The sequence below is a fragment of the Protomyctophum parallelum genome (assembly GCF_964188405.1).
Source record: "Protomyctophum parallelum genome assembly, chromosome: 15".
Taxonomy (NCBI): domain Eukaryota; kingdom Metazoa; phylum Chordata; class Actinopteri; order Myctophiformes; family Myctophidae; genus Protomyctophum; species Protomyctophum parallelum.
Genome location: NC_139710.1, coordinates 17,616,739 through 17,630,910, shown reverse-complemented (window position 1 = coordinate 17,630,910; position 14,172 = coordinate 17,616,739). Strand labels below are relative to the sequence as shown.

The following is a 14,172-nucleotide window of genomic DNA, read 5'->3' as shown; positions in this document are numbered from 1 at the left end:
TAATGAAATCGATGCATCCATTTCTTTAATGAATGCACACACCTAATATATATTATTTTCTTTTTAACTAGGTCAAGAGGCCAAACTACAGACATTCAATTGAACACTAACTTTATTTGGAACTCTGTTAAGGTGTCCCATTCAGCTCAAAACTGCTACTGAACTTTAGTGACATTTGTGGCACTAGTACTACATTGTTTTTGCATGCTTCAAATGATAGGTTAAAACATTTTCTCTTAAGAGCTTAAATTGTCTGCATGCGCTCTTCCTAATGTTAATAAAAGTTAAGCATTTGACTTTTGACCGTTTCACTCATTATTTCACCTTGAAAATCTATCTAAAATATAGAAAGATTGCAAGGTACTGGAAGTGACAGCTTTCATTGAAATAATGGGTCTGTCTGAGTAAGTATCTCATCACACGTCAATGATCTGTTTTCTGGATGCAGGTGTGTAAGAGGAAGTGCTCAGAGGTGCAGAGGTGCACCCCTTGCAAGCAGCCACGCTGTGCCTTCCCTGCCTCTGAGGGAGGGCTGGAGAACCGAGGACTTGGAGTAGGAGGAGGGGGAGGAGATGCCTCCTCTAATACTGAGACAGGCCACTGCCACCTCCCCCTCTGTCCTATTCCCTCCTCCTCCTCTTCTTCTTCCTCCACCTCACCTGCCGATGGCTGCTGCGGCCTGGGTCCCCATGGTGACTCATCCCAGAGTTCTGACTCGTCCCCATGCTGCCTGCATAACCCTGATGATAGCCAGGGGAGGTGTCCCGATGCTGCGGATACATTGAGCATCAACCACCTCCCTTCCTCCATCCTTCTCAAGGTCAGAGATTCCTACAGTTCAATTTGGGCATTGTTTCTGCTGTGTTTCTATATGTTTGGAAGTTGATGAAAGGTTCTAATCCAAATGTATCAAAAACAGGAAGCACATGCAGGCTTTGTGGGGCCTCATTTTTTGTAAAAGAGGCGCAGCGTTTACGCATACAGTTTGACATTGTTTTGTATGTGTGTTACGTCCTCTGTTGCCTACTCCCAGGTGCTCTCACACCTGACAGTGAAGGAGCGCTGTCTGTGTGCCTCGCTGGTCTGCAAGTACTGGAGGGACCTCTGCTTAGATTTCCAGTTCTGGAAGCAAATTGACCTCAGTGGTCTACAGCAAGTAAGTCAACGGTAACATCTCAAAGAAAAACAATAATCTGTTGTTTTACTAATTTGACAAATTGAGTGAAGTTGAATGTTTGCCTCACATTTACATGATGTTAAATAAAGGGACAAGCCAAAATGACATTCTATTATGTATTTTTTTGTTTATGAAACCTGTCATTTTTTATGCTTGACCAGGTAATGCCACATGAAAATGTAAATGTGTGGAAAAATCCACTCTGGTGCTTTGTCTAGCGTCTAAACCAGGGGTACTCCAATACAAATCTTAAAGGTCCACAAATCATTTTTGAATAAGACAAAGGTCTGCTTATTAAAGTCGGTCAATTAAGCCAAGGTTATAAAAATCGGATCCCGTCCCAATCAAGCAACCAACATAAACAATATTCCCCTCCAAAAATACTCTATTAATAATCAGGAGAGGTATTGTGTTGTGGCACAATAAAGAACACTTTCTTTTTAAACCCAGACCAAAAGGAACCTAAGAAAGGAGGACAAATTGTAGTGCTGTTCTCCAGCTAAAGTTGAATAAAAAAAATCTCAATCAAATTATGAATTTATGACTTTTTACTGGGGCCAGTTTCAAATTGCAGTCACCAGAGCGCTTTTGCAGGAGAGTAGGGCTGAAGTGTGTTATAATATAACTAGCACATCTGCAATGGTTAACAATTTACAATTTACAATTTAGGCATTTAGCAGACGCTCTTAATCCAGAGCGATTTACATTTAAGCAAGAACAAAAGCATGGGAATACATCACATAAAAGCATTTATCAATATCATGAAACATGCGTAAGCTAAGAAAGTAACAGTGGAATATCTATATAATGAAACTATACATACACTATACATATAAACTATAAATATTTACTACTATGCTATACATATGTACTATGGCGTGCTATGACTATATACAATACAATTATAGTGCTGTCTACATAACATGCTATAAGTCTGTGTCAAATGCTATCTAAGCCAACAGAAATACTATCTAAGGGGTTAGGGTAAGTGCTATGGGCCATGATGGAGTCTGAAAAGGTGGGTTTTCAGGCTACGGCGGAAGATTGGGAGTGATGCTGCAGTTCTGACTGCAATGGGAAGTGCATTCCACAGTTTTGGAGCCAGAAGGGAGAAGAGTTTGGGACGTGTGGAGCGTTGTCCCGGCGTTTTTAGTGAGGGTACTTCCAGTTTCCCTGCGTTGGCTGATCTGAGTGTGCGGGAGGGTTTGTAGGGTTCAATCATACTTGTAAGATATGGGGGAGCCATACCTTTGGTTGCTTTGAATGCCAGCATCAGAGTTTTGTATTCTGTGCGGGCAGCGACCGGGAGCCAGTGGAGGGAGCGGAGCAGGGGGGAGACATGTGAGAATTTTGGCTGGTTGAAGACCAAGCGAGCTGCTGCATTTTGGATCAGCTGGAGAGGCTTAAGTGCACATGCTGGTAGGCCAGTAAGGAGGGAGTTACAATAGTCAAGTTTTGACAAGACTGTTGTCTGGATTAGGAGCTGGGCTGATTCCTGGGTGAGGAACGGTCTAATTCGTCGTATGTTATAGAGTGTCAACCTACATGATCGAGTGACAGCTGTGATGTGAGCTTTGAACGAGAGCTGACTGTCCAGGACAACACCAAGATTCCTGGCTGTTGGGACAGACGTTACCAGGGCGTTGTCTACGGAAATAGTTAGCTCCCGCATAGGGCAGGACTTAGCTGGGAAGAAGAGAAGCTCAGTCTTGTCTGGGTTCAGCTTGAGGTGGTTGGAGGACATCCACTGTGAGATGTCAGCCAGGCATGCAGTGATGCGCTCTTCCACCTGAGTGGCAGAGGGGGGGAAGGATAGGAACAGTTGTGTGTCATCGGCGTAGCAGTGATAGGATATATTGTGAGCAGAGATGATAGTGCCAAGGGATTTAGTGTACAGTGAGAAAAGGAGGGGACCAAGTACAGATCCCTGTGGGACCCCAGTTTGGAGGTGGTCTCCCTACTCTTCCAATGAGAAATGTAGGCCCTGGTGTCAGTCAGGTAGGATTAGGTGTCGGGTAGGTAGGACCTACTGATTAACAAGTAGTTAATCAGCCTGAAGCGCAATATTTCTGTAAGCCTTGTTGTGGGGTTTACTTTCGGGTACTTTCGGGTAGAAATTTGGTCTCATGCGGGAGAACCGTGTTCGAATCCAGGGTATCTATGACACAAAATTTGCTTATATTTATCCACTCAGAAATAAATTAACACTATATTCTACTGACATCCGTCCGTCCTTTTTGTTTTCCTGAAATGTTAGGTAAAGGATGATCTCCTAGTGAAGATAGCATGTCGGAGGCAGAACGTGACGGAGATCAACATCTCCGACTGCCGTGGGGTGCAAGACCAGGGGGTGTGTGCCCTGGCCTCCCACTGCCCAGGCCTGCAGAAGTACACAGCTTACCGCTGCAAGCAGCTTGGAGACCAGTCCCTGTCAGCCCTAGCTACACACTGCCCCCAGCTGGTGAAGGTGCATGTGGGCAACCAGGACAAACTCACTGATGGAGCACTCAAAAAGGTACGTGTTTGGAAGTCAGTGTAAAGACATTGACCTTGTGACTACATGATCTGAGTGTTTTTTATTTTATTATTGCATTTACCCCAACCCCTTTCTTTGATGAACCCCCAAAATGAGCCACTCAAAGTTTGAGTTGATGCAGTTTATCATAAGACGACCACCAGAAAAGGCTCTGGTGCATGGGATTCGTTGGTTGATCATTTCTTGTGACGTTTTCCTGTAGCCTGTACATAACTGTTGCATCGCGCATCATCGTGCCAAAATATGTTATCATGGATGACAGTTTATTTTTTAATAAAGTATATTTATTGGTTTTTTAAAGACAAACATAATAACAAACAACAAAAGAAAATAAAGAAAAGAAAAACAGCTCAGGCACAACATTATTATAAATAAAAAGATTGAATATACAAAGACATGACAAGGACAATGAACCATAATGACAAGTGGCTTTCAGGAAATACATCCATATAGTATATAAATACATATATTAAAAAGGCAGACAATAGTTATCATAGGCACCAAATCATTACAACAAGAGCAGACCCATGCATGCTCCACTCAAAGGTGGCAACCCCCCCCTCCAGGCGGGAGAGCCACCGCCCCAAGAAGCGGCCCCGACACAACGTATTGAGACCTCTGCCCGGGCGACCACCCCCCCCATACCCAAAGGGCAGACAAGCCCCCACCCCAAAGCAGAGCACCCACTAGGGAAGAATGCTGGCATATAAGATATCTAAGGTTGGCACGGAAAGTACCGTGGCAGACAATGTTGGTCCAATATGATTCAAATAAGGGTCCCAAATTTTGTAGAAAGTGTCCAATTTAGAATGCAACATGCATGTAATGTATTCACAAGGAATACATTCCATTATAATGTTATGACATGATTTCTTTGATGGAGCAACATCCTTGATCCAAAACAAAATAATATTTTTCCTAGCAGCTAACGTTAATAAGTTGAACAACCTCTTATGTTTGACATCAATGACATGATCATCTGGGAGACCAAGTAAAAGACACAACGGATCTAAATCGATCGAGACACCAAAAATAACAGAGTTCTGACACAATGTCATACCAATAGTTCTGAAGCTTCACACAGGACCAAAGACAGTGAACGTAATTACCAATCTCTGTCTTGCACTTAAAGCAAAATGGGGACGCACTGACATCCATTTTGTTCTTGAGAGCAGGAGTTATATGTATACGATCGATGTAATATTCTGAACTGGATGGATTTAGTTACAAACTGAAATCTGTTTGGCATAGGCCCACATATCTGCCCAGTCCTCATCATGAATAGAGACGTCCAGATATTTTTCCCAGGACTGCTTAGTAATCTGAGAGGTTATAGATGAGTAGGAATTCAATACGTCACAGAACATTGAAATTTGTTTCTTAGATAATTGCAAAGAGAGGGCTCGTTCTACCTGTGAAGCGGAACTATTGGCTAAAAGTGAAGTGTCCTCAGTAATAAAATGTCTAATTTGTAAATACCTGAAGAATTCAGATTTTGGCAACCCATGACGCTGCTGCAATTGTGTGATAGACCTCAAGGTCTGGCCATCAAACAGGTCTCCAAGTTTGGTCTCATGGATGACAGTTGACTGGCCTTTAAATAATACCCGCTGCTATATTATTATATGACAACATAATGTTAGCCAGTTTCCCAGTTTCTAGGAATTACATTTTGGGCAGGCAAGATGTACCGTCAAAAGGTACACAAAAGGTTTTCAAAGAGATATACCTGCCAGATGAGTAGGATACAAAGGCTGCCTGAAAGGCATGCCTTTGCATTCAAATGGGTGATTGAGGGTCGCGCTCTATACTACGCGCAACGGCCAATCCGCTGCCTGCGTCTGTCCTTTATAACTCATCAATGGTTGGACAGATTATTATGAATGGTCAGTGGCTGCCCCAAATACATGGTTAACTTTTGTGTTTAAAAATGTCAAGGTCACAATGAAGTTCAAACCCAAAATCGACAATGGAACTTGGTGCGAATTGTCTTGCAGAGCTGGTTAAATGTCCCAAAAAGTTCATGGTCAAAATTACATGATTGGTCAGGTGTCAAGAAAGTTTCAATTTGTAGAATTGTATTCTGTATGAACTCGTTATCAATGGCTACCAACATCTCCCCATATTCTATTCACAATTTGACATGTCTGTCTTTCAGCTGGGAGAGCACTGCAGCGAGCTGAAAGACATACACCTGGGCCAGTGCTACAGCATCACAGATGAGGGAATGGTGGCCCTGGCCAAAGGATGCCCCAAACTGCAAAGAGTCTACATGCAAGAGAACAAACTGGTCAGTGTTACTTTAACCGGTCTCATCCTCTCCCCTCCTCTCTTCTCCCCTACCCTCCGCATTCTTAGTTGTCTGTCTATGGAGGGAATAGAGGCAGGCTACATGGCTGGCACATTGTGTGTGTGTGTGTGTGTGTGTGTGTGTGTGTGTGTGTGTGTGTGTGTGTGTGTGTGTGTGTGTGTGTGTGTGTGTGTGTGTGTGTGTGTGTGTGTGTGTGTGTGTGTGTGTGTGTGTGTGTGTGTGTGTGTGTGTGTGTGTGTGTGTGTGTGTGTGTGTGTGTGTGTGTGTGTGTGTGTGTGTGTGTGTGTGTGTGTGTGTGTGTGGCGCATGTGAATCTCGTCTCATCTCAAGATTCGATACGCATCTCGATGCACTGCCAGCGATACGATACATTAGAGATACATGGAATCCCCTGGCGATACGATACGATTCTCCCTCTTCCCGATGCGATAACCATTTAGTTCAAATCAATGCGATACGATGCTATTTGATGGCGATTCATCACAATAGAAAGGATTTATATTAAAGCTCTATTAATTTCCCAAAACATGTAAAAATGCATTACATTTAAATTCAAAGCAATTTATTGTTTTACTGTAGGTAAGGTTAGTATTATAGCTCTGCGTCTCAAACAACCCAATTTATAGAATTATGTAAGTAAACAAAGGGTCTGCTCTCTGCTGGTTATTGTGGAAATGTTAGATTACTAATAATCATAGGCTATAGTATAATTATTATATCTCAAAGGTCAATTTGAGGTTTTGAGTATAGAGGGTTCAAGAGATTAAAAAGTTTTTTGTGATTAATGTTACCAACATAAACAAATAAACAAAACAAAAATTACAGGTCACACTCGTAGTGCTGTCAAACAAGTAGTTTAATCTGCAACACAGTTTTATAATATAATTGCCTATGTATAGTGGGGGTCCCTGCTTGATCTCACTCTCAGCTAAGTGGTCCTTGGCTTGACCTAAAAAACATTGAAGACCCTGGCCTGCATGTATTATTAACGTTTTAAATACATAACAGATGTACAAGCTCACAACGCGTCTCATCCACGCCCGCTGTGAGCTTGTGGATCTGCAATTTTAGGCGTGCGACACCGTCTTGCTGCAGAATATAAATAAGGCTTCTATCCCAGAGAATAGCAGGGGAAAGCTGGACAGTGGAAAGTTGTGAAACGGTTGTAAACGACTTTAAACGCAAGCAGTACACCCAGCAGTGGCGTTGTTGTTGTTGTACACGTGTGTGCAGACTGCAGAAGCTTTCTTTAATTACAAATTGATGATCGTGACGCAGATTCGCGTCGGAGAATCAGCTAGAACAGCTGTGGAGTGTGGATCATTACCAGGCAGCATGCAGCGCTAAAAGTCAGCTGATCGACGCCGGACAGCTATTTTATAAAGCTAAAGGTGGTGCTTCTCTTGTGCGTGGGGCTCACTTCTGTTAGTCGCGGGTGCTCTTTATAGTCTGTTTGTTGTCTCAACGTGTCTACTCTGCACCGTCGTACGGTAGCTTCTGTTCACTGACTGCGTGTGCGCTGCGAGATACCTTTTTTTTCCTTCCTTTTCTGATGGTACGTTCAATGCGCCTCGGAAACACAGGATAGGGTGAAATTTACCATGAAAAAAAGGTGCAACCATGGATTTTACCGATGCAAGCACTCCGCGAACGATGCATCGAGATTTCACCCGTCAATTGTACCGATACACAGTGAATGTGTGTGTGTGTGTGTGTGTGCCTTTTCTGTTTTCTGTTTCTGTGTCTGTAAAACTCTGTATGGAGTTGACATTACTGATAGACCAAGTTGTTATAGATTTCAGAGTCTGCCTGTCTAATCTTTGTAAATAAGGCATCGTAAGGTCCATAGTATGGGAGAATAATTGAAGAAAGCATCTGGAATTCTGGATAGAGTATCCTATAGTCTCTACTGCAAGCCTGCAGTAGAGGATGTAAGGGCTTGTGAAGGAATATAAAAGGACAGTCAGGGAGTCTGTGATATAGGCCGGCCCAAACCTGTTGAGAGCTTTGTAAACAAGTAGAAAGGCTTTCAAATCGATTGTGGAAGACACGGGGAGACGGTGTGGTCTAGCTAAGACGGGGGTGATTTGTTCTCCCTTTTTTGTTTTTGTTAGCAGCAGAGTTCTGAATCAGCTGCAGCCTTTCGATGTTCTTTATAGGAAAAAGTGCATTGCACTACTCTAAAACTACTTGAGATAAAATTAGTTTTCTTTAGCATCTTCCTGCTGAGTTAGGAATGGTTATACTCTGGCAATATTTCTGAGTTGAAAGAATGCTGTTTTCACCACTTTAGGTGGACACGTCTATTAACCAACATTGATTGATACCTGAGCCAGATTCTAAAAACACTTTCTGAAAACCTTCAAATTCTTATTAAAAAATAAAAAATAAACAAATAATAAAAACATAACAAATAATGATATTGCTACATGTATAGCAATAACTAATGAGACACAGAGGTAGCATCCGGATTCAAAGGCAAAACAACGTATCGGTTGCACCAGGTATCAATGGGAGATTGGGAGGTCACCCATTTGCACCTAATAATAATTTATTTCTTATCATTTAATTTTAGAAACGTATTATACATCCATTTATTGCAGACAGCCAGGGAGCTTAATGCATCTGGTTCAACAGATATGTACAATCAACATAATTATGGAAGCTTCATTATATTATCTAATTTCATCTGTTCACTTAGTGGAAGCACACAATGCAGCTGCCTTGTGCAACACCAAAAGTATGTCATATTTCTCTGACACTTTGAGCAAGCAGGATGTTCCAGGCCTGTTAAATTAAGCCAAAGCAGAAGTGTTTAAATCTGCATTTTATCTAATGACAAGCAGGGGGGGGGGGGGAAGTCAACCTAAAAATTTGCATACTTTACTTCTCTGACCTACTTGGAATTAATACTTAAATATCATACATATTTTCTTTTTCCACTAGTAAACTCTTAAAATATACTAGCCAATTGCCCAATTGTCCAATGGCTATTTGTAATTCACCCTATTAAGACAAATAAGAGTGAACTAACTGAGTTTGCCCTCAATGCCATGGGTGTCATGGGTGATTGTGTGTTCAGATGGAGGTTGACATGGCAATCATCGCTTCTTCACATGATGTGTATGAACTGAAGGATGAATGGAACTGGAACTGCTAGACAATTCCTTATAAACTCTGGAAATGCACGCACGCAGTCACACATGCACGCAGTCACGCACGCACGCACGCACGCACGCACGCACGCACGCACGCACGCACGCACGCACACATAATTGGCAGGCAGAGCCCTCCAGTGCCTCATGTGTTCCTCGTTGTGGTGTCTGTAAATGTGTTGTGTCAGGAATTCCATGGCCTGACAGCACAAAGCTTCGAGCGCTGTAGCCTTGCATGCTGCCTGGTATGAGGGTTGTTCTAAGAGCGGCCTGTCAGAGCTCCCATATTGCTACAGCCTACCTGTATGTACGGCCTCTCTACAGAGGCAGCGACACTCTGGCAGCATTTTCAGCCAGAATAAATGTTTATTAACTGGGATTCTGTAGGGAAGGGAGTCGGCAGGCATACATGGAAAGAGTGAGCTCGGCTGTAATGAGCAAAAGTACTGGAAAGACGTAAAGTATACGACCGCGTTGCTCTGTGAAAAAATAACTCATTGGTGTTATTTTCTGCGAGCAATGTGTCATGTGGCAAAGTATAAATTAGGTGTTGGTAAAATTTACCCGATAATTATATCTGTATGGCACAGTATTAGAGGTCGGAGGTTGTTATTGTTACATGAATTCTTGTTCTTATAGCCTCCTCAGCTATACGATAAAGATACAATAAGTATAATAAAGGGAAAATTAGGAAAATACAACATGCATAAAAAGCACAAAAAGCAGCAAAAAGAGAATACAATAGTGTGTACGGTGTATGTGGTGACCAGGTCTTCTTGTAAGCCTTCCATCACTCTTTTTGTCTTCTTGCTTCCAATTACCATTTAATAAGTATCGCATATAATCACTAGATGTCACTGTTTCTACATTCACAAAAGCTGCAAGTGTGCTGCATTTTATTTAGGGCACCGATTGTTGATTCCCATGCTGAAAAGTGCATTTTCCCACCAGATGTCAACCGCTTAGCATACTCCTTTATTTGTCATTAATCAGTCTCTCAGGATGGTGGTGCAGATATAGGCCTCTGGAGTGATCCTTCCCATGTCACGTTGCCAGGCTCTCATAATGATCCTGTGGCTTATGTGGCCCTATTGCATTTGTCCTCTTTTCTTTCCAAATATTTCTTTCCCCGCTTCCATGAGCTATTATGGTCTTGATGAATTGGTGCACTTACAGTTGTTAACAATAACTCTGTCTGTTAAAACCCCATTCATCAACTTAATAGTATATGAAATTAGCGATTACCACGAGGTGAGAGATTAATTCTGCTGCTGATATCATTTCAACGCAGCAATATCAATTTCAGACGGTCATTTTTCAGAAATTGAATAGCTGCAGAGTTGTATGTGTTATACTTTTTATTTATTTTTTTTGCTTCCTTTTATTAAGCAATAGGGAAATGGAGTGTATTTTGGGGGAATTGATATGTCTAGCCATGTTTGTTGCTTGGCCTGATATTGTCTAGTAAGTTTGCCAGCAATTAGATTAGCAGGTTGGTGGATTTTATTATGGTTTCTAAATGAGATATTCCAAATTAAAATGTTTTATTAACTGCCACCAGTGTAGGCCAGTGAAAATAAATGTAATTTGGCCTACCTAGTGAGTTTCTGCTTTGAACAGCACCCCTCCTCTCCCAACGTGTTGCAATGCTTGTGAGCTTGAACATTTGCTATTTTAGACAACAGCATGCAAGTGATCTAACTAAGTATAAACCAGGCCTTATACATCCTGATTCCTGGTTAATTTATGTAGGCCTGTCTGCCTCACCCCTCTGCCAGCCAGTGACTGATGTGGAAGACCCTCTGTTCTTCCTTCCCTTTCTCTTCATTCTACTACTCCCTGCTTTTAATGGAATAATTAAAAAGCCAGCGGATGTTTTCTGTGTGGTCTCTCTCTCTCTCTCTCTCTCTCTCTCTCTCTCTGTCTCTGTCTCTGTCTCTCTCTTTGTCTCTCTCTTTCTCTTGCTCGTCTGGCAGGGGCTCAGGCTTCCTGCTAGCCTCTCTTCAGTCTGTAGACATCTATCTCTGGAGCTGGTGAGCTTTGCATAGTTTAATAGATAGAGCTAGTTGAGATTTATATAATACAATTGCTGCTACCACTACTACTACTACTACTGCAAATCCTGGCTTCAGGATTGAGAGAGAGGTTGCAATTTGTAAAGTGATTAAATTAAGTTGGTACACCGGAGATGTACCAGATGCACAAGGTGCTAGACAGTATGCAATGAAAAAGCTGGAATATTATATCCCACAAACAGCCTCATTCATGTTATTGTAATTGGAAGGAACAATGTTTATGTTTGTAACAAGGGGACCATTACAAAGTTTTAGTTATTAGAATAGACCACTCATAGCTGCTGAGATTGTATTTGATTTTTGTTTACATTTCGCGAAGTGACTCATTCACTTTTATTATCAGCCAGCTCAGCCTGTGGGATATGGATAACCATGGGCTAAGACTGTGGTTGTGTGTTAGTGTGTGCGGAGGATGTTTCTAGAGTGACTTGGTGCCCCAGTCCTCTTGACATCTACCCTCTGTTCTTTATTGCCATTCATTCAGTATTTATGCCACAGTTGGAGATATTGCGCCAGCTGCCTTTCAAGGCTTGTTTTCATCACCTTTTTTTCTTCTTCCCCCATTCATATTCTGTTCTCTCCCACCTCCTCTGAAGAAAAGACTCGGAGAATACTAAATTCCTTTTTCTCTCTTGCCTCTCGTTCAATTTGCCGTAGGGGGGAAAGTGGGGTGGACAGTTGTGGAAGTTTAGCTGCATAGTTCTGTCAAGTTCATAGACCGACACAATACTAGAAGGATAGTATCCACTAACCACATGTCGCACGTCATTCCATGTGGAATGACGTGCAAGTTCCTTTCAATTAAACACCCGGATTGAAATCTAAAAATATTTCTGCCGGAGAAGCACTTTTTCCCCCCTCATGTTTTTCATATTCTCCTTTCTTGTTGAAATCAAAGTGTGTCCACTTAATTTCTCCTAGACTGTGATAGGAAGATTCTGTCTTTGGTTCAGCTGAACATGCACGCACGCACGCACAGGACTCGTGATTATTTACAGTTTTAATTAACCATTAATGTGGGAATGTAAGAGGAATTGGAGATGACCTAACCAAGATTACCATGTGCCCTCAATTTAGCTGTAATTACCACTATGCATGTACAATCACAGTTCGTTTTTCGTCTTCCCTGCTTTCACAACTTTTTTTTTTGTTCACTGATCTCCATCTCTCCCATCATCATAGTGTTAACAAGCCTCTGGCATATATATTTTTTTTTAAATACAAATATTCAATTCGACCTATAAGAAGCACAAAGACTACCAATGTCAAATATTCAATGCCAGAGACATGGAAGTGTCAAACCAATGACCATTTGTCTAGTCAAGCGGCCGACAAAAACTAGTCCTCACCTCCCTCTCTGATTGGCTCGGCTGACGGTCTGACTAGGTTGTCCGTGACGAGAGAGTGTTTTTATTGGTCGGGGAAAATGGGCAGCGAAGCTCCATCGCACCAGATGAGCGTAATCAGAGAGCACAATGTGTGTTGATGTTAGCAGTTTTAACTAGTTGGGTTAAAGGGAGAGCTGAGGTAGAGGAAGCGATGATGATGGCTGTCAGTTATTATGGGATAGCTTGACACACACACACACACACACACGCACGCACTCTTACTCAGGCTTAGTGAAAACATGCAAGGGAGATCTTGAAAGAAATGGCTGCCAGCCACACTGGAATCTCCTCTGGAAACTCTGTTCAGGGAAGTATTTGACTGTGAGAACCGCACGCATGCACACACACAGCAATGTCCATCTCTCCAAGAGACAATATTCCTCTAATCTAGACAGTCTAGTTGATACAAGTTTTACTTTCCAGGAGGTTGGAAGGCAGATGTATACAGTATTTAGTCAGTTTATAGTTACGACTGCCACTCCATTATATCTGTCAGAGAGAGGAGAGTCTATATTGACAGAGAATATTGGTGCTAAACGTCACTCAGGGGGGCTGGCCGACTTGACTCCTCAGTCCTCATTGCACAACAATCACTCCTTCATACTTACTTAATTCATATCCCGAAATATATAAACGGTGACATTGCATTGTGACATGTTGTGAACTTGAAAATCTGCAATTGTTGGTATAAATATAAATGAGACTTCAGTTTGTTGCAAACGACCAGTGATGTGCCTTTATCCCATTTCTTCCTTTTGCACAGAGACATGGATCTCTATTATCCCACATGCCAGCGATGCACATTCTTATCATATTTTATTGGGGAGTTCCGTCAAATGGCAAGTATCTGGACAGAAAGCTAGGAGCCAAGGATTTATAACGGAGACCAGGCTCTGGAATGCACTCATTTGGTCCAATTTGTTTCCCCAATAGTCAGTAAATGATGTTGAGAGAGTAAAATGTTGTTAGTCCCGACCCTTTTTCCTATGCTGTTGCCTCCATAAATCTGTTATTTAACTCAAATCTGAGCTTCATAATTATTGTGCTCTCTCGCTCTGCGTTTTAGAAGAAGTGTACATTCAGCTGTCTAATTGCACCAATGGGGATTTCAAGTTGAGCACGAAAGTCCTTTGTTAGTTCAAGATAAACAAATTCACATTCAAATTTGTGTACTTTACTGCTTGTAATGGTGTGTAATGTGTTGGCAGTCTGTGTTGTATTTCATATTATCTGTAGCCTACTGTGCTGTATGCATGCAGTGCAGTGCACTCACTGTTATATTTTTAACTAACACAAGAATCCCCTCGGGACAATAACGTCTGAACTCTGTTCTGTTCTGGTGGTAAACTGTAATTTGAGTCTTTCAAATTAATCAAAGATAAAAAAGGACATCTATCGTCTAGACTCTAGAGACAGGCTGGAATGGGCTTCTCTAGTCTTGTCTCTCTCTGTCTTAATGTATGAGAGAGGTAAACAGATTTAAGGCATAGAGAGTTCCGTGACATTGAGATGTGATGAGGCTCATCTGTC

General features: G+C 41.9%; 1 protein-coding gene across 1 annotated transcript in view; it reads left to right on the top strand.

Annotated features, from left to right (window-relative positions):
* Positions 1 to 14,172, top strand: part of fbxl17 (F-box and leucine-rich repeat protein 17) — a 267,205-nt gene that overhangs the window by 5,006 nt on the left and 248,027 nt on the right. Inside the window, exons 3-6 of the mRNA XM_083784988.1 lie at positions 449 to 820; positions 1,034 to 1,156; positions 3,435 to 3,692; positions 5,872 to 6,003. Of these exons, the coding sequence (XP_083641114.1) occupies positions 449 to 820; positions 1,034 to 1,156; positions 3,435 to 3,692; positions 5,872 to 6,003 (885 nt within the window). The remainder of the gene's footprint in view (positions 1 to 448; positions 821 to 1,033; positions 1,157 to 3,434; positions 3,693 to 5,871; positions 6,004 to 14,172) is intronic.